Source organism: Falco punctatus, assembly GCF_963210335.1.
Source record: "Falco punctatus genome assembly, chromosome: 8".
NCBI lineage: Eukaryota > Metazoa > Chordata > Aves > Falconiformes > Falconidae > Falco > Falco punctatus.
In genome coordinates this window covers 46,118,016-46,138,266 of record NC_137588.1, presented here as the reverse complement: position 1 = coordinate 46,138,266, position 20,251 = coordinate 46,118,016, and the positions used below count along the sequence as shown (strand labels likewise).

The window sequence follows — 20,251 nt, the reverse complement described above, 5'->3', positions numbered from 1 at the left end:
ATGAGGGAATTAGTGTGAAGTTGGAAAACTATAGTTCTTGTGATATAACAGAATACTTGCACCTCAAGTCCTGGACTTCCTTTTTTTTTTTTTCTTTAGCTGTGATCTAATACAGACTCTGGATTAAGTTCCTATCTTTCTTTCTATTTTGCTTTCCAGTGTCTTTTTGCCCCTTTTATAGAGCCTGATACAAGCAGTAGAGGTCTTGATGGGTACCCAGAATTTCTATTCTAGATGTGTTTTTAACATCTAGACTGTGCTCTTTGCCGAAGCTGTTTTACCCTGTGTAAGAAAGCTGATGTCCTGGAGCTTTAGACCTACTTTGTCCCAGAAAGTCAACTGAATCAATACAGAATAATTAGCATTTGTGGCTTATCCAAGTAGTGTTAGCCCCCTTGAATGTAAATAGAGGCAGAAGGGTGACTTAATCCCTCTCATGTCTGAGGAAAGGATGAGGGTTAAGCTGTGTCTTGGAAAACTGTTGAAAGAGGAGGAAATTTTGGCTTCCTCCTGGTCTACACAGGAATACGTTTCTTCAGCAGGAGGGACAGGAGTTGGAGGCAAATGGGAAGAGGAGAAACAGAGCAGAGACAATTTGTATGTCAGGGTTAAAAATCTTCTGCTCAAAGCTATTTGAAAAGACTTACCGCATGACTTTGGAGACTGTACTCAGAAATTATTCTTGCTGAATTGGCACTCTAAAAGAGAAGTTTCTTTACAATAACAGCAACAAACCTATGGGCTCACAGGCCAAGAGCTGCCTTGCAAAGGTGTGCTAAAAGATGCTTTTTCTTCAGTGCCAATTAAAAAAAGTTTTCCCTGGGCATCAGGCCACAAGGGGAAAACTAGGGCATTTGCAAAAGTAGCAGTAGTCAGTGAAAAGGCAAAGTCACATGAGCATGCTTCCACAAATAATTATGCCTTTTGTAAACTGGGCGTATTTTTGGTCAACGTATGTATGTTTCAGACTGAATGCAAATGTTGCGTGATGTGCAGCCATTCATGGATTATTGACTCATGCTGCATATATGTTAACCTCAGACTGTCAAGAAATAAGGTTGTTGCCATTCATTGGGTGCTCTACTGCTGCCATATGTGGCCAGAAAAAAACAAACATTGCTTCTCGGCTCAGGATCTTTTCTGTATGCCTGAGGTGCTGTCATCTGTGGTTTACTGAATATGATAACTTGAATTGACATTATCGGTTACTTTGTGAAACCTGCGGAAAGAACTTGGAAAATGAAGCCTGGTAGCTCTTTGGAGGCAGGGGAGGCTTTGCGAAACAAAAGACTCTTCGTTTAGAAACCGTTTCACTTCGTAGGTACGGTGTCTGAGAGCTAAGTACCTCTGCCTAGCGAAGGAAAGGAGGGTGATGGGGGAGTGTGCAGTGGAAAAACTGGGGAGGGCTGAGGTACGGTTCTTGTGGGTGACGTGAGTTAGTTTGGGGGCTGCTGACCAGTTGACCAGCTCTGCTGGGCTCAGGTGTCCTTGGTGGGGGGTTCTCTGGCCACTCAGCCCTTTCTGCTTCTTGCCTGCTCCAGACTTTCCTTCTAGCTTGTCTTGCGTCTGCTGCGGTCTAGGGAATATATTTTAGTCTCGTGTGGACTCCTTTTTTTTTCTTTAAAAAAAGTACCTTTTATGGCCTTGTCTTCAGTTGATTGAATTTCAGTCCAAGGTTCCCACCTACAAGCGAGGTGGGTACTGTTTTGTTTTGAGTTTTAATATCATGACAGATTAAGATTTGTCCATGCAGTGTGAGGCTGCACATAGGGGCAGTTTGGAGGAGTCAGGGCATTGATTATCTTAAACTAGTCAAGACTTCAAATAATTCTGATACTGTTAAATTTCTTTATGTTGTCTTGTTGTATGAATGTAGTTGCATAATTTTTCTCAAAATTAGAAGAAATGCACACAAATATTAAGGAATACTGGAGACACGGATATCTTCTGTGATTTCAAGACAGCCCTCATCACCTACTTGAGACTTTTTTGAAGTTTCTTTTCTTTCCTGCTGTCAGCTTGTGGTCATTTGTGTTGACAGATTTCAGGTTCATTCCAGATATTAATTAGCATCATGGGTTTATGATGCTTTTAAAAAAATCCTGTTTCCCGAGCAGGAAGATAATCCTGGGACTTGTTTGTAGCACACATCGTCTGTCCTGTGCCTAGTGTTGGAAGGTCTTGATGGATGTTTCTCCTGTTCAAGCTTCCCAGCAGTTTAATTACAGCTGTGGCTGGCAGTGGTGGCCCAAGTTACATACCTCCATTACACACCATCCCCATGAGTTTTTAACTTAATACTGTGCATTGCTTTTAAGTATGCATTAGTTTTATTCAAAACAACTAAACCTTAGAAATTAATGCTACTTGTGTAGAGGTTGAGCAGCTGGCCATGTTACATCGCTAAGGTGGTTTGTGTGTCCATGGCTTCAGTTTTATTTTCCTTTTTCAGAGGATTCATCTGTGTGTCTTCCTGCCTCACCAGTCAGCTTCTTGAACTGCGTAGGGAAAAATCTGTAACGTGGCTTGCTTACTCTTCTCTGCTATGCCTTTGAATTTCTCCTTTGAGAACTGTCTCTATTGAGTCATTTTGGGGGAAGAAGGTGACATGGGAGCTCTAATGTCAAGTACAAAATAGGACTGCAGCTATATCATTTGATATTGTTCCCCTTAAATGCCAAATTGTGAATTTCCTTAGAGGCAGAATGAGCTTTTGGGCACTTCTCCAGGAGTCAAAGAATCCCAATTCTAGAGGTCACTGGACTGAAAAAAGCCAAGAAAATGAGAAGATAATGCAGAAATAACTGAAACGTTTAAAAAAGAAAGCCGAAAACCCTTCTGTCTTGACCCCTTTGGAGCTAACAGCCTACAAGATGGTCACCTTTCTTCCTATGGGATCTTTTAATTAAGGAAGGCAGTCATTGCAAACTTAAAAGTTTATGTTCTTGTGTTGCAAGAGCTGGTTTGAAGCAGGCTTGGTTCTGTTGTAGCTGTGGGCAGGATTGCTGCCCAGTCTTGCCCTGGGTATGGTGGTCTCTTACTGGCCTCCCACTTCTGTTGTCATACACGGCTTTTTGCATCCCGAAAGGCTGCTTCTGTGTATGCATATGCTGTGGGACTCTACCATGGGAACTGCGACTGAAATGAATGAGGAGATCCTATGAGGAATATGTGTGTAGAGAAAAAGGTAGTAATTAAGCAGCAAATCTTCGTGTCCTGATACTCCCCCATACACTATCATGAAGACTTACTCATAGAGAACGTAGAACTGGCTCTTTGGTGACAGGTGCTCAAATCTCCAAATTTCAGTTTTATAGTGCAGTGGAAAAATCTCTTCCCCCCACCCTACCAAAACAAAAAAACCCAAAAAGCAAGCAAACAAAAAAATCATGCGTGCTCTCAACTGGAGTATAAGAATTTATATAGTCCTGCTCTTTCAGAACCAAGTACACAGGGAACTTGTATCCCCTGGGAGTATTCCTGGTGTCATTTCCAGCAGATTGATTAATTTATTTTATGTATTTTGTAAACTTGCTCTATGACTTTGGTTATATTACCTACTTCTGGAGCAGTGCCTATGTAAAGGGAAGGGTGCTTTCAGAACTAGACTGCAGTGAAGTATATATTCAGTTAAAGCTTATTTCTTGGTGTAAAACTGAATTTAACCAGCTGGATTTTTCGGATCACTGTCAGCTTAAGTACATGCAATTTCCCTGGGTTTTTTTTCTGCCAGATTGTACAGTTCTGTACATTAATTCTGTTTGTTTTGAATAGCTGCTGCTTTATCATTTATCTAATGCTAATTTAAGTCATATATCTAATGATTTCTTTACAAGTAGAGGCTGATACCATAAAGATGCAAAATACTTCTGCATCCTGTAGCTCTCTGCTTTGCTTTACTTCCTTTTTCTGAGCACTTACTGTTGGTGATGCTACCTTCCCGCTCCACCTCAGATGTGCTGACTGTTCCTAAATGGCTTATTTCCTTTGACATTCGTTTTCTTTTGAAGAAGGGCAGCCACTTTGTATGTGTCGGGCTTGTACTAGAATTTTAAATACTTTAATGCATTTTCATTATCTGCAAGGGTGGCTGGCTAATTAGTTAGCTTAGTAAATAATGGCTTGATAGTGTCTCTGTAAAGGATGACGTTATGCATGCCATGGTTTTAGTGCCTTTTTAATCCTGCACGGTTCCTTGGCGAGTCACTTGCTTTAGGTAAATGGAGGTGTGTGAATGAGGTCGCTGGCTTTCTTCAACCCCAACTGGTGGTGTCAACCTCTCGGGCAGTGAGAGTGTTCTTGTTTGAAGCAATTTTGTCTTCTGTGGAGGCAAGTGAAGTTACCAAGGTGCACCTGTGGGATGGAGAGGAGATACTTCTGCATTTTAGTGCTGGTAAGGCTAGAGGTGCTCCATAGCTAGCCCTTCAACAGATAGTCAGCTTTTGATGCTGTTTCCAGTTTTTAATACCTTCTGCTTCCTGTTGAAGGCAACTTCATATCTAGTTTTCTTGTTGCTGTAATTGCAGGTTAAGGCTGCTGAATCCCTTCCTACAGGAAATGCATACAGATCCGTCACAAACTAGAGCTATTTGTATTTCTAATAATGAGTAAAGGATACATTAATTCTAGCTTTGAATGTCTTATGACTATATTGGTAGGATTGTTTTATTATCTGTTTCTGAGCTGTCTTGCCAGGAGTTCGGTGGCTTTATTCCCAGATTTATAATGCATTCTCTTCCTCTTGGAAAGGGCATATGCTGTCTTGGCTCACTCTTTTTTAATTTGAGTTTGCAGGGGTCTGTGTTGTTCCAATTTTAGTTGTTCTATTTCTAAAGCCTTTCACATGCATGTAAAATATGATAAAAACTAAAATATTTGAAGGCTCTTACAATTACAGTGGGTGTAAACTTCAGCCTGCTTTTCATATTTCTGGATATATCTATTAGTTCATGTAATTCGCAAAGGAAAAACTTGAGATATTCTTTAGATAAGGTTACTAATTAACATCAAAATGAAAAATCAAGCCTGTAAAGGCGGCTCCACAGTAGCGGATTACTCACCAGCCCCAGCAGCTGTCTCGTGGCTCCTGCAGAAGTGTTTTGTCCCTCTGATTTGGTATTCTGAGACATTCCCCCATCCATCCTGCTACTCCCATCTACCCAGCCACACTGAAAGTGAGATGAATTGACCTGTAGCCAAGCTTAACTAGTTGTCATTCAACAAAATAGCTTGTGAGGAAACAGCTGTAAGTATTGACAAAATATTGTGCTGCCCTCCTTGAGCTCCGTGGTTGTCATTCAGGGGCAGCCTGGATCAGACCTCACCTTGTTGCACAGCAGTTGGGGGTGATGCAGTGTCATCTTCACCTGCATGCTGCATGAAGAAACACTGTAGGCTTGAATTAGAGCTTTTATCAGCAATTACGACCTACCTCTAGGGTCTGTGTAGACCCATGTTACCAGGCTGCGGAGGCTGTTTGTTGCAGGATGGTGCTGTCTTGCTGCTTTTCCATTGCACATTTTCTTCTGCTCTCTGCTGGGTTGGGTGGGAGCCAGGGCTCGGGGCTATGGCCAGGAGGAGCCCTGGCAGCCCTTGTGCCGTGGAGGCACAGCTGGCTACAGAACTGGGCTGCTGGAGTCCTGAGCCCCAGCCCTGGCACGTACCCTGCCTGCTCATGGCGGGGAGGGAAGAGAAGAAGAATACAAGCTTGCAAACTCCTGAAGAAGTAGGATGGCAGACCCACTGCAAAATAACCTCTTTACAGTTGAAGTGGTGTAAAATAGAGCCTAGACACTCTCCTGCCTCCCATCGGTTGACTAGGCATGAGCTGCCATCTGATGGAGGCCTCTGGGGAGGAGGTGTGGGTGGGGACCTGGCAAACTTCACCGCGTGCAAGTTAGAGCCCTTCAGCGTCGTGGTGGCTCTGAGTTCAACTAGAAAACACGTTCAAGGTAACAAGAAGCACAAACCTTTTACCTGAAGTCTTCTGCAAACTGTATGTTTGCTTTGTTAATGGTGGGTCCAAGTCTGGCTTGTAAGGTCCTAACTTTGCCCCAATTATCACAATTTAATGGAAACTATGAAAACTCAGTTCAATAAAATCTGTTTTAGCATATGATGTATTGTCACCAGGATTAGTTTCCTTTTGAGTTCTTAAGAAAAAAATGTCTGTTGTTGCAGGATGATTTTCCTGACACCCTGGCACTTTTCTGCCATTACTTATCTGTATGAATAGATACTTTTGCCTCATAGTAGTGGAAATGTGTTTCAGAGGTATAGAACTTTTGTGCTCTATATCCTAAAACCTGTGCTGTTAACTTCTTTAGATGTAAGCCTTAGGAGAGCACCAGTAGCTCCGTTACCTGGTAGTGGCACAAAAGCAGTACAAAATGCTTGAGAATCTGTTGTTTTCCAGGCCAGACAGACACCTCTCTTCATCTCTTCCCCTCCTCCCCCACATCATAGGTGAAAAGAATAGTAAAAAAAAAAACAATTACTTTGTGCTGTTGCATAAAAATACCACTTTTTCCCCCCCAAGGAATAACACATTGATAGTACTAGACAGTAATCTTAAAGGTTTGGTTTCACCATTGCTTAAAAGAGGACTTTCTCAGTTTGTGTTGCCTGTGAAGGTATTTGAATGAAATAGCTGGTTACCCCTGCGGCTGGAGCAGAAGGGTTGTGTGGATGCGTATATACAAGTTAGTAACTGGGTTCTGCATGGGCTGGGGTTCAAATTTATCATTTCATGTGGTGGAGTTTCGATTGTCCTTAAGAAGTGAACTGCTTACAAACCAGCCCCAGCATTTTCCACTGCTTTCGGCATTGCCCTCAAGTGGGAATTCTGGAGCAAGTTACAGGGATTTGGAATGGGTTTTAGCCTGGGGCAGTCCTGAAGATTTTGGTCAGCTGCCATTTAGAGGTAAAAGATGTTATGAAATGCGTAGGAAGAGTAACTTGTATGTTCTCCTGATTTTTCCTTTTTTGTTAGGGAACAGACTCTGCAAGAGTGAAGTTGCAAATTATAGCTATCACATGAGGAAGTAAAGCTTTTGGAAGATTTTTTTTCTGTTAATGAAGAGACTGGAAATATGTTACTAATTTGAAATATCTGTTCCAAAGGCATAGAATGCTTTTCATAACACACTGGTAAAATAGGCCTTTCCTGATTACAACTGCATTACATTTAAAAAAGAAAAAAAAAAAAAAACCCAAACCACTTGTCAAAACAGAAATCAAGCTGTGTAATGGCCTTGGTAGAAGCCATTTTAAGATTCACAAAGTTGTTCTCTTTTCTGTTTAACATTGGTGTGCGGGTTTTTTTCTTCCTGGCTCAGGTCACTGAAACCTGTTCATGTTCTTTATCATATTTTTCACCTTGTTTCTGTGAGCAATCTGTATCAAAAATGTGGACTTGTCATTTAGTCCTAATCCTGTCAGTAGCTTAAAACATTTCTCTTGCACAAACAAATGTAGGGAATAGTATATACTATTTATTAAAAAAACAAAACAACCAACCACCCAGGATAAGCGTTAGTAATGTTTTTAGCATAGTTTACCCAATTGATTCAGTTCATGGCAACTGAGCAATACTTAGACTGGCTGGAGGTTTAGCCCCCAGGAGATACCCAAACTGCAAGACAGATGACCAGCAGCTAGTGATGGGTGAAAAGCTCAGTTAAGTAGTCAGCACACAATGTTAATAGACATAGGTTAGGGTAGGATGATGTGGTCAAAGCCAATGTACTTTTAGTACTAGACTTCTCTGTTATTATGTTAACCAATTAATGGTATCTTCATCTAAGATAATACCTATATCCCTGAAACTGTCTCTGTTGCAGCGAATCTCATCTGCAGAGGCCCAAACCCTTCTTGACACTGATTTTTAGGAGTTTTTCTGCCTTCCATAGGTAAACTTCCCCATTAGTGGTTTCTTTTGAGATATACTTTTGATTTCTAAATACTTCTTTCAGTTAGTACCCCAGGATCACTGGTTGCATACATTTCATATTGTTTCAGGTGGATTTACTGTGTTACATACCTGTTTTGTTATGTTTGTTTTTTTTTTTAATTCATTGCCTATGTGTGCATAATCGATGTTTTAGAAGAATGGGATGGTTTGGTTGTCTTGTTATTTATGTAACCTCATCTTTTTTTGAGTGGTTTCCTTGTATTTTCATGGTTCCTGGTGGGTATCTGATGGTCAGTTCGTACAGACTAATTTTTGTTCTTGACTGTTACAGCACAGGTTGAACTCCAGCAGAGTCGCAGTTAACAGAATGTGCTGCAATGTAGCTAGGTTTGCATAAACATTTGAAATGGTTTTTTAAAGCTGATGATCACTTATTAATTTGCTTGATGAAGATTACTATTTTTGAATAAATGGACACTAAAAGTAGATGTTGAAGTTCCTATCTTGATGATGCAGCTTTACTGTGGCATATTCAAATGATCCAGTGCCCACTAAGAAGCAGCAAGCCGTCTGCAGTCTAGTAGCATCGGCTCATTTGAATGTAGTATAAAACTTTTTCATGTGTCTCTAGATGCTCTCATTGGCATGCTTTGTCAAGTTAATTGTTGTCCATAGACAGTTGTAGATATGAAGGGGTAATATCCCTGAAATTTATCTGTGTGGTGTGCTGGAATCGTTCTCCACTGTCAGTGCTTTCATTTGTCCGCTGTGTTTTATGGCGTTAGTCACGGGCAGGTCCTGGAGTAGTCTTGAGCTGCAGTAGAGGAGGGTGCTGAGCACTTCCACATTCCAGGTCTCTGTGTAATGTTACTGCTTCTGTGCAAGTGCTTTTTGCACGAGAACCTCGCTGTGTGTGGGGCGGTGTTTGCTGTCCTGGTCCCTGCTGGTAAGGGTACATCCCTGCAGCATGGGAACAGGAGCTTTGAGTTCATTTCATAAACGCTTCTCAGATTTGGAACAAAATGGTGGTTTTCTCAGAGTTTCAGGTTTCTCAACAAATATCTGTTATCACTGACAAATCCAAAACATGGAGTGGAAGAGGCATTGCAACTTGTTCAGCAGTTCCCAGCACTGAAGGTGTTTTGAAGTTGCACGCATGATCTGTAAATACCTGAAATGCCTTAGTCCTGATTTCATTGTTACGTTATGTTACACTGTGCATATGTGGGTGTTTAACTATTTTAGCTATAGGCAGCAGATGTCCCTTATCCAAAGGACTGACTTATTTTAGCTGGTCTGGAGACTTGCTCTCTACTCAGGGTGGCAGAGAGTAATACCCGGCAAAAGCTCATTACACATGGGACATTGCGCATGCTACTTTGTAGTTTCAGTAAAGGATGTATATACGGCTCCTAAAACTGTCACCATAGTCTATAGTAACTTGTCAAAGGTATCTGTTATTTTTGTTTTGCTCAAGAGTGTAGTGTCATGTTGAAGAAGTAGTACCTGCCAAAGCTTAACTGTATTTTTTTTTTCCTGTAGTTCAATATAATTAAATGTCTAATCTTAGCCTTTTCTGAAGTTTCTGGTGTCTTAGGACTGGATGTTAATTGCAGGCAAAAGGCATCTGTCATGTAGTCAGAGCTCTCCCATTTCTAAGTTTCACAGCTGCCATGGTGCTAATAGGTGTCCCAGAGCTAAACTGCTCATCCATAGAGAATAATAAAACTAGAGATGGCTTTGCCTGCCTGCTCTGTGGCTTTTAAATTCCTGAAAGCTTGAACCCTAAAGATAGACGCTTGATACCTATACAGCTTCCAGCTGTCATTAGGAGTTGCCAAACCTGGCTGCCTGTGCTCTGGGTCTGCCTTGCAGTGGTCTCCTGTTCCCCTGGGTGCCGAGCTTGGTGTTCGTCCGACCTGGAAGCAGTGATACAGCTATCTGCATCTTCAGGGCTATCTGGAAAGATTGAGGAAGAATTCCTTAATGTTTAAATTATTCAACCAGAATTTCAAGCATGGAGTTAATCCTAAGTCTCTGTAGGCCAACAGATGTTGCTGTTCTTTTGGGGATGGCATGCTTCAGGGCTAGACTCAATCAATAAGTAGTTCCACGTCTTTACTGAAGCATGTTGTCTTGTCCTGAGGACAACATAGATGATGCTTTTGCTCTCTAAATGAGAGCTATACGGTTAGACCTGGGGGCTTGCAGAATGGCCTGCTGCGTGGTTTTCCCGACTTAGTAGTTTGCTCCTGGCTCGCACCCCTTGAGAGGTGTGTGCTGAGGGTGTTTGCTGTGCGACTCCCTTCTGGGTCAGGTGAGTCGCATTGGGTAGTTAAAATTTGACTTGGTCCAAGCAGAGATTAACAAGGCTTCTAGAAGTCTCTGCAGTGAGGAGAATGCATATGTACGTTCCCCTTGTTAGAGATGGAAACTCACTTGTCGTCTGTGTCCCTGTCCCCCTTCCCGTGTTCTCACTGCTAACAGATTGCATCATTATTAGCTTTAGTAAGAGCTTTATTAATTTCACAGGCTTTTTTCTTCTCTGAAAGATTAAAACCTTAAGGTGGTATCAGGGTTGAAGCAGTCTATTTGAGGGCAGAAATTGATAGTCCCAGCTAACAGCACATGGCTTTTGAAGCAGAGGTTCTGGGTACGTGATGGATTATTTAGGAGTTAAAGGGAAGAGAGCAAATGAGAGCAAGAATACTTGCTGTAGGCTGAGCTGGATTCCGCATTAACACTCTTCTCTATATTTTTAGCTCTTTGCAAACATACAAGTAAAACTACTCTTTGCAGTAAGCTTTTGTGCACTATTTTGTACACTTCATAAAGGATATTTCAAGAATTTTTGTAGCTATACAGTTGAGAGGTATCATGGAAGGACCTTTCTACTTGAAATGCATTTCTTGTATCTAGTGCTGTCTCTAATCTCATGCAGTCTCGCAAAATCGGTTCTACCTATTAAATATGCAGTAAAGCTGTTCTGTTTGGTAGAAGATTGTATGTTTAAACAGCAGAAGTCCTCGTTGCTCCTGCATTTAGAGATAAAAATTCAACTGCAACAACACTACCTTCAGATCAGAACCATGAGAATGGATTTTTCAGATTTATTCTCCTGATTATAATACAGAAAATTAATTGCTTTTGACTGTAAAGAATTAGGACCCATTCATTATTTAAGAACCTTCTTGATGGATGAACCTTTTCCACTTACTTCAAGACTTTTCATGAAATAAGGCTGCTTTTTTAAACTAGTATAAATGCACCTATATCAAGCAATAAATGCACTGCACACTCTTTAGGAGTAAGGATTGGTGGAAAAGAAAACCAGTACTTTCGCTGTGTCTAGTCTGCTTGAGTATTCAACATACCCCTGTTTTCTTCCAGCAGGCTCTACTACTTGTAAGTTACTTGAACAGCATTTAAAATAAATACTCTATTTTTAAAAAGGAAGACTTACTAGTTTCTTAAAATGTCCTGGTAGCAGAAAATACCACTTTAGTTTTGTTTGTGTGTATACTGGAAGTGTTTTTGTTACATACTGGGGAGAAGAGCTTGTATTTAACCGAAGATATAATCCCCTCTGGTCACCATTCAGCTCCTAGCTGCTGGTTTTTATGCTGCCAGTTCAGAAGGTCTCAAATGATTTTTGTCTATATTTAAGTTTTTGTTCTTGCCCTTTTAGCAGACTAAGAACGAAGAAAAGGTCAAATTTCTTAGACCTTGTTGATTAAAACAGAATCTGCAGAACTAAAATAACATTTTAGTTACCTCTCAGCCCAGAAACATTCGCTGAATGCCCTTAGTAGCCAAATCTCTTTAATCATGCATCACAGAAATAAACATGAAATTTTGTTAATGGGGCAATTGTAGTCTTGTGTTTTGGTTTTTGCTTGCTTGGTTTTGTTTAGTTGGGTTTTTTTGTTTGCTTTTTGTTTTGTAGAATCATAGGATAGTTTGGGGTGGAAAGGACCTTTTAAAGGTCATCTAGTCCAACGCCCCTGCAATAGGGACATCTTCAACTAGATCAGGTAGCTCAGAGCCCTGTCCAACCTGACCCTGAATGTTTCCGGGAACGGGGCATCTGCCACCTCTCTGGGCAACCCCAGCCAGTGTTTCACCACCCTCATTGTAAAAATCTTCCGAAATAACTCCTAGAGCACACTGTTCCTGATGTTGAATATGATGGAGCTTTAATTCATTATAGAACAATTCTTTTCCTAGTGTCTTTGTGGTAACGAAATTGTTGAATAGGTAATGATGACTTCCTAAAGCTTTTTTTTCTTAAGAACAGATTACAGTAAATATTAACATCAGGGTTTTATGGTGGATGAGCACTTGGACTGAATTCTGTCCCTTAGCCTGTGCACTCACCGGAGGAGGGAGTTGGCGCTTTCCCAGATGTGCTGCAGTTTTCAATTTGCTTGTGCAGTCCTCTCTGGTCAGATTCTTGAGTCTCAATTTTTTTTGCAGTTGTCTTAATACATCCTACATTTAAAAGCCAGTTGCTAGGGATGTTGACATTTCCTTGTTACTAATTGGATTTAAAGGTTTTGCATGCCATATTCAGAATACCATTTTTTTCCTCTTATGTATCTTACCTTTGTGAAAACAACTAGGTTTGCATTTGAGATGCTGTTTATCTTAAAATTAGTCTTCTTGGGGGTTTAAGAAATTAGATTTCTGTGCTTCTTCGAAGTATTAGAAGGAATTGAGAGGCAGTTAGCCGACTGACATTTAAAACCCTTGAGAACTTGTGCCAGACAAACCTTTTGCAAAAAAGTAAATGCAGCTAAGGCTTAGCTACCAAAATTACTTTAGCTGGCAGTTCGGTGCATGTAATAATCTTGGAACATCCCAAAACTTGTTCTTTTGTTCGGCTGTTGTATCAAGGCTTTTGGTTTGTGTCTGTGAACTTGTCACTTCTCTAAATCAGAAATCTTTCTCATGTTATTGAAGCACTGTGGTTTTGAATGGTACGTTCATTGTGGTAGCCCATATAAAGAACATTTCTTGTACAGGGGATGTATTTCTGACACTTCCTAGATGGCTGTAATTCAGAGATGAAGTGATGTCTTGCTAGTTTGACATCTCCTCCATAAAAGGATATGGATTATTTGTCCTTGCTAAATTCTTGGCGAGGTGGTCCTATTGGAAATGCCACGCTCCTGGCTGGCAGCATGGCAAGCGTGGTCACGGTGGTCTACCAGGTGACCCAAGGGGGACAGCCAGGGTTAGAGCCAGGTCTTGGCAGCCCTGCAGGCAGCCTCTGGGGGGGTCACACTGGGGCTCGTGCCAGCATGCTGGAGAGGTGATGCTGCCTGTGCTGCTGCTGATGCAGGTACTCAACAGGGGTTCAGTCTCAAGGGCCAAGAGTTTATTTGGCTTTGGTTTGGTTGTCACTCTCTCATCTTGCTTACACAAGACATCTCTTTGACTAGCAAAAACGTGGTTTGGGAAGAACCCATGCAGACCAGGTCATTTACTGTAGCGTGACAGAAAGTGCTGTATTTGATGTGGTTATGGCAAATGGGCTGGCAAACCTGACTTGTCTGCTTTGGATAGTGGATGTAGGCTGGCCTTAATGTGTTGTGAAATAATGAGCTTTTGACACCTGTTTGAAAAGGGAGGAAGAAAGAGGCAAATCCAGTTTTACAGTATACACAATTTTAATAACAAAATTTTTCTGTACACTGCACTTCATTTTACTCCATTACTTACACCCCCTCCCACCAGAAGTTGGCTCTTTAAACGTAATTTAAATACAATGTATCTAGAACTCCTTTTAATCTCTGGTTGCTAAGCTGGTAGAATAGTTCACTTAGTAATGTTTACATTAGTAAAAAGAAAAATGGGGTGGGTTTTGTTTGCTTTTTGTTGTTGTTGTGTGTTGTTTGTTTTTTTTTAACAAAGGAGCAGTTGAAGAATAGCAGGTGTAGCTTTTCAGTGCTTACGCCAGAGGTGCACAGGCTGCATGGTGTTTTGCCCTTAGCACAAGCTTTGCCCCATCTGAGGCTTGATTATAGCCATCAAAGCTTCTGTTACCTTTCCCTAGATACTTCTCAAAAGGTTTTTTATGCAAGATGTGAAATGCTCCATTTCCAGCTGACTCTGAAATGATCTTAAAGCATCTTGCTATTGTGATGGCTTAAAAATCAAAAGCCCAGCACCAGTTTTAGGATATCGGACCCTTTGCAATGGAGAAAAATGTGGGGGAGGGAGGAGCTGCTGCTGTGCAGCTGCCTTTAATTTTTGTTGTTCCTCACTTGTTCCTTTTTTTGGGGGAGGAGGAGAAATACTATATCGCTCTCTGAACTTTTAATTTTTATGGAAAACTTTATAAGAAAGATGAAATTCAGCTTTTGGGTAGATTTCATAGGTCTGAACAGATGGATTTTGATAGCTGCGCAGATCACAAAATTAAATCAACTTTATTTTCATTAAAGTAGTATAGAAATTAACTTAGACACATTAAAAAATGAGTGTGTTGCAGATTTCTGGTTTAAAGCCACTGGATATTTCTGATTTTTAAGGTTAGCAGTAGGCACTGTCTTCTAAGTGGGGTAATGGGACATAAGCTCAGATGCTTAGATTTGCATGCAGGCTAAGCTTATTGCTGAAAAATCAGATAATTTCTGCTTGGGGCAAAAAGCAAACAAACATTGATACAGCATTATTAATTATATTTCTGTCTGCTAGGAAATGGGAGCTCTGTGCAGGGGAACACTTCAGCTGGAGACTAAACGCTAACCCATTTTACTCTTCATCGAGTAATTTTTAGTTGTGTGCATTTAAAATGATGATCTAATGCAGAGCGACTAACGAGAAGGGAACTAAAAGCATAAATTCAGACCCATTCCAGTATGATGACTCAAAAATTGAACTTGTACTGCTGGGTTTGCATTTCACTGACATGAGGGTGGGGACAAGGAAAAGCTGGCTGGAGATCAGGGAGGCTAGAGGAGATCTTTGGATGGGATGAGGATCTCGAGAGAAGTAGAAGAAATTTTCATTTCCAGAAGGCCCTGAGCACTTGCATGAGGTGGTGCCTAGAGGTGGTGAAGCACCTATAATGCCATTTAGTACCTGTAGAAACAGAGGCTGTGCAACAGAGATGATATTTGGGGAGAGCAAGTTAACAGCCTCTTGTCATCAGCCAGTGCTCATGCTGAAATACAATTAATCTAAACCAAATTGTCATGGTTCTTTTTTCGTAAACAAAATAAATCGGAGACTGCTGAGTAATGCACTTATTACAATACCCTCCTTGCCTGGAAGCAGTCACAAGCAATTGAGAATGGAAGACAGTAACTTCACACACACACACACACACACACACAAAAAAAACCACGCAGACCAACCACACAAGAAAAAAACCGCAAGAATTAACAGCCTCTGGTTGTGTCCTTGTGTGGAGTGATGGCTTTTCCTGCCATTTGCTGTCCCTCCTAAGGGAATTTAAGTTGACTTCACTGCCAGTGTTTGACATTCTGCGAGTTTTATGATACCTGTTACCCTAAATGTAATGTTTGTGGAATTGCTTTGCTTATGCCTGGAACCTGGCAACAAATGCTTTTGGAAATGGCAGATATAAACCATGGCATTTTGGAGATGGGCTGTGTATTAGTGTGTAGCACAGACTCAAAGGAAAATTGAACGGTGCTGTGCTAGGCTGTGTCTGCTGGCCTCCTGCTTTCCTGTCTGCAAGCCAAAGCAGCACTGGGACCAGTGGAAACTGGGGATGCTGGTGGGGGAGAGACGTTGGGTGCCTGGGTGTGTTTGCTTTGAGAGACACTGGAACGGTGCTGTAATGCTTGGAAGATTGGCGTGAGTGGCTAGGATGGAGAGGAGGATTAAATCCAGCATTGCTGGAACATCTGTCTTTACTCTTCTTGGCATAATTACAAGCTAATAAGGATGAAGTGGGTTTCTGCACAGAGCTGGGGTGTTAGGAAAGCACCTCCTTGGGAGGAACCTCAGCACTTCAGTCAAGCAGCCACTTCTTGTTACCATGTGGAAGACTGACCTGGTACCTTTTGAACTGCCTCACAGCAAGGGGTTCTGGCTGGGTGTGGAGGAGAAAGGTGGAATTCCTTCTTGCAAATGCAGCTGCGGATGTTAGAGTTTCAGTATTGATACCTGATGGTTGATGGTAGTGTAGTCAGACTATTTGGCTGCCAGTGTAATTAATGAGTTCAGTTATAACTTTCTCTGCTGGTACCCTGCAGCTGTACATGAAAACCATTCCCAAAGTGTCTGCTTTCCAGTTCCCCCGGTGCAGACCATCGTGTTGGTTAACGCGAGGTAAGGGAGGTGCACAGGCAGGGGCAGGTCGCTGCTGAGGAAGCGATGCACGCTCACTTGCCCAGAGCAGGGCAAGAGCCTGGATGTCAGGGAAGAGCTGCGAGCACTTACTCGTGGTGAGGAACGAAGCAAGTCTTTCTACAAGCAGCTATATATCCTTGGATACCAATACATTTTTGTACTTATCAGCTTAGGTCTGGCTTTCTGGCTCGTGTGGGATTTCATCAAACAGAATTTTTGCTCTTTGTCCACCTGCCCCACAAGTTTTATCATATTCAGTTAAAAGCAGTAATTGATTTCCTAGAATAGGTGTAAATCGGCTCACTGTAGTATAAACAGAAGTGTTCAAAGGTGTATCTATAGAAAACCATTAGGCTTCACTGAATCTTTTCCATTAAAGTACAGAGTCACAGGAAATAAACAAAATATTTGTTTTATAATAAGGGCACTGCATGTAAAAGTAAAATGATGCAAATTAATATCTTCAAAACCAGTAATTGAAAAATCTTTATGTAAAATCTTAACAGAAGTCACTTAGCTTGCTGTAATTGCCTTGGACAAATTCATTCCACAATAAAACATCAAACTGTTGTATAATTGCACCCTAAATAGCTCACTAAGTGGTAATACAGATATATAAAAGCAGAGTGAAATAGCTAACAGATTTTTATGCAGTGATTTTTTTTCTGTTTAAAAAGTTTGCAGAATAGTTTAGTACAACACAATTAGCATACTGTAATTACTGATTTGTTCAAGGTATGTCAACACTGTGAGGAATTTCTTTTCTTCATCGGTGTGTGCTGGTAATTGTTTAACACTGCAGCATTGGACACAACACATTTTTTTTTAAGTTATACAGACATGTATATGTATATATATATATTTATATTAAAAAAATGTTCCATCCCTCCGGTCCTTTTAGCTTTGGTTAGAATGTTTACAATATTTGAGCAGTTGACTTAAAAATAATGTAATCCTTTGCAGACCCCCCCACCCCCCACCCCTGTGGCATCCGAGTACCACCATCGCTGCATAGATCTGCAAATATTTACATATAATTTCATAATATAGTATAAATAGCAATATGGTACTTCTGGCTAAAGAAATCAAATTACTCCTTAAGAATGAGGGGTGTGTGTGTATATTTATAGGTGATTCTTTTAAACAGCGTACTAGTTTAGATTCTGTCCCATGTCAAGTAAGAAATGAAACATTTTTCAGTGAACTATTCTATAAACTAATTACATAATCCGAACTTAACAAGAAGGTGTAGGTTGCTTTTTAAAAAAAATGGTAATTACCTTGAATTTTGGAAGAGGAGGACAAATGAGAGCTTATATTACAGGGGCTAATTCTGTCTCCAGAGAAACCAGTGGAGTTAGTGCATGAAAATAGCTTCCAGGCGAGAGGGAGCCTCAGCTGGGGGGAGGCAGCGGGGGGACAAAGAGAGGCTTCTTCCTTCCTTCCTTCCCTCTTCTCCTTAACCTCCCGGCTGATATTTACTTTTAATTAAGAAAAACTTGCATTAAGGTTATTTACACATGAAAAGGTGTTGAAATGCTGTTTGTTCCTAGTCGTAAGTTATTAGTCTGAATTCATGAAAAGCTTTGTCAAGTCAAACCAGAGAGCTGATAAGAATTGAATGCGCTTAATATTTAGAATTGATCCCGTCATACTAAGCCTTCCTAAATAAGCTACACTGCCTACTTTGTAAGCACCTGGAGAGTTGTCCTGCGAATTTGTGACTGTCCTGCTAATTTGTGACCGTGTGAACTGCTCCTTTCTGTATCTGTTGTGATCTTTAGCCAGGTCTGTTTAAGCAAGCCAAACTATGAATGTGCAGATAGGAAAATTGTATTTAAACTAAATTCCCTGGTTCCCAATGCACTTTAAATCCCCACCTGGACCTTTGTTGCTCTTTCTGCATTATTATTATTATTTTGTTTGTTTCCCCTCCCCTTTTTTACTGGAATGAAATTATCAGAGGAGGAAAATCTTCCTCCACGGCTGCCTTTAAAGTGAATGGAGCCAGCTGGAGTGTTTGGGATCCTACAGCTGCAGTGGAACAAACGGAGCGTATGTCCCCCCGCAGATCTCTGTGCAGATATCCAGCATCCTTCCCCTCAGACTGTTCTCATTAGAAAAAGTAGAATATGGAGACTCGGGTATAAATGTTTACACACAGTCATATAATTACATAACATGAAACATTTTACATAGTTTGAGGTGAGCATCTCTTTAGACTTTTAAACATTAGGAGTGCAAGTTTAATGTAATCATTGCTTCTTTAACACTGAAAATATTATGGATTTATTTTTTAAAAAAACTTAAAAATACGGCACCACTCCATAAACAATGTTTCCATTAAGTAGCTTGGAAAATTAGGCTTTATGTCAACATTTGTAAAAATTAGAATCTGATGTAGGTCCCCTACAATTTTAAAATAGGTTACTTATCTGATTTAATTTTTGATGGCATGTAGGTATTATACTTCACATTCTTTATATGGCAGCTGCTGACACTTGCACTGTCCGTAGCCATTAATGATGATGAAGGGTCCTTCGTGGGTGGGTTCATATTCGTTATAGGGTCCTTGGTCTGATATATTTGCCATATGCAGCCGTGTTTGGGATCGGAGCTGCCTGTGGTTTTGGATCATTGAGCACTGCCTAATTCTTCGTAATGTGGGAGGGCAGCACTTCCTGGAGATGAACACTATAAAAATGATAAAAAAGAAAGAAAACAATAAAGCCATTGTTCCTGTAATTACCCTCTGAGTGAAGATGGCATTGTTTGGCTCAGGGAAATGTTCTTCGGTGGTAACGACCATGCCTGCCGTAGTTGGAATCTCTTTGTCTCCCATATGGAAATGAGAAGAGCTTATTCTTTTTGTGTACTCGGTAGTTGGAGCTGTGTATGTCGTAGCCACGGGCGTAACAACAGTCGATAAATTCCAGCAAAGCTGAAAACCATACACTGCATCCAGAATGTCCTCTCCCTGGGTGTGGTCGGGGCTATGGCAGAGGATGGAGTGCTCCCACCGACCTTGGAAGCCACTCAACCATGTGGCCAAGGCGCAGATCTTTGGGCTGCATTCCCACAGATTGCCGGAGAGGCCCACGGTGGTGAGGGCTGTCAGGGAACTTAAGATCTTGGAATCCAGAGTGGTGAGCTTGTTGTTATCCATTAGGAGGGTTTTAAGGTTAGGCATAGTTTCAAAGACGGTTAGGTCAATGGCTTTGATCTCGTTTCCAGTCAAATCGAGCTTTTCTAAGGTGCCCCAGGTCCACTCCATCCCACATGTCAAGTTGCTAATTTTGTTCCACTGCAAGAAGAGGGTGTGCAGGCTGCTCAGCCGGAGGAAGTGAGCAAAATTAATCTTTGTCAGCTGGTTGTGCTCTAGGTGAAGCTCCCTCAGCTTGATTAATCCCGCAAATCCATTGCGAGCCAAACTTCGCAAGCGGTTTGTGCTCAAATCCAGGAACTCCAGGCTACGACAGTCCCAGAACAGGCGGACCGGGATGGTCCGCAGAGAGTTGGATCGCAAGTGCAAGGTCTGTAGCTTGCGAAGGCCGTAGAAGAGCTCGGGGTGCAGAGAGGATAACTGATTAAAAGAGAGGTCCAAATTCTGCAGGTTAAGCAGTTGGCTAAAAGTTGTGTTTGGCAAATGAAAGATTTTGTTGGAACTTAAGACTAATTCCTTAAGTTTATACAGTCCTTGAAAAGAATCTTCTCTGACTGTTGCAATTTGATTATGATCTAAGTGAAGCCAAGTAAGTTGACTGAAGCTTGCAAATTGATCCCTTTCAAGTTCAGAAATATAATTGTGCCTCAGTGACAAACCTAGCGAGCCCTTTTCAGTGGTGTTTGGCACTGAGTGAAACCCCTGAGAGTCACAGTAAAAGAGCAGCTTCTCACAGCGACATTTTGGTGGACAAGCCATGCCCAAGGCAGGCAGCATTTTTAAAACCATACTCATTGCATATAGTGCTGCCAGCATACGAGCCCCTAATGGCCACTTGAAATGTAAGC

At 41.3% G+C, this 20,251-nt stretch overlaps 2 protein-coding genes across 3 annotated transcripts in view; one reads left to right on the top strand and one right to left on the bottom strand.

The window, feature by feature from the left end:
- The window catches only part of CTNNA1 (catenin alpha 1), a 122,832-nt gene that overhangs the window by 41,347 nt on the left and 61,234 nt on the right, over positions 1–20,251 (top strand). The window lies entirely within an intron of this gene.
- LRRTM2 (leucine rich repeat transmembrane neuronal 2) overlaps positions 1–20,251 on the bottom strand; it is a 30,683-nt gene that overhangs the window by 8,978 nt on the left and 1,454 nt on the right. The window contains exon 2 of one of the 2 annotated variants that reach the window (XM_080398311.1): positions 1–20,251. This exon is cut by the window's left edge and continues 8,978 nt beyond it. In XM_080398311.1, coding sequence (XP_080254437.1) covers positions 18,705–20,251 — 1,547 coding nt within the window. In that variant the 3' untranslated portion in view covers positions 1–18,704. The other variant, XM_080398312.1, reaches the window with a different exon arrangement.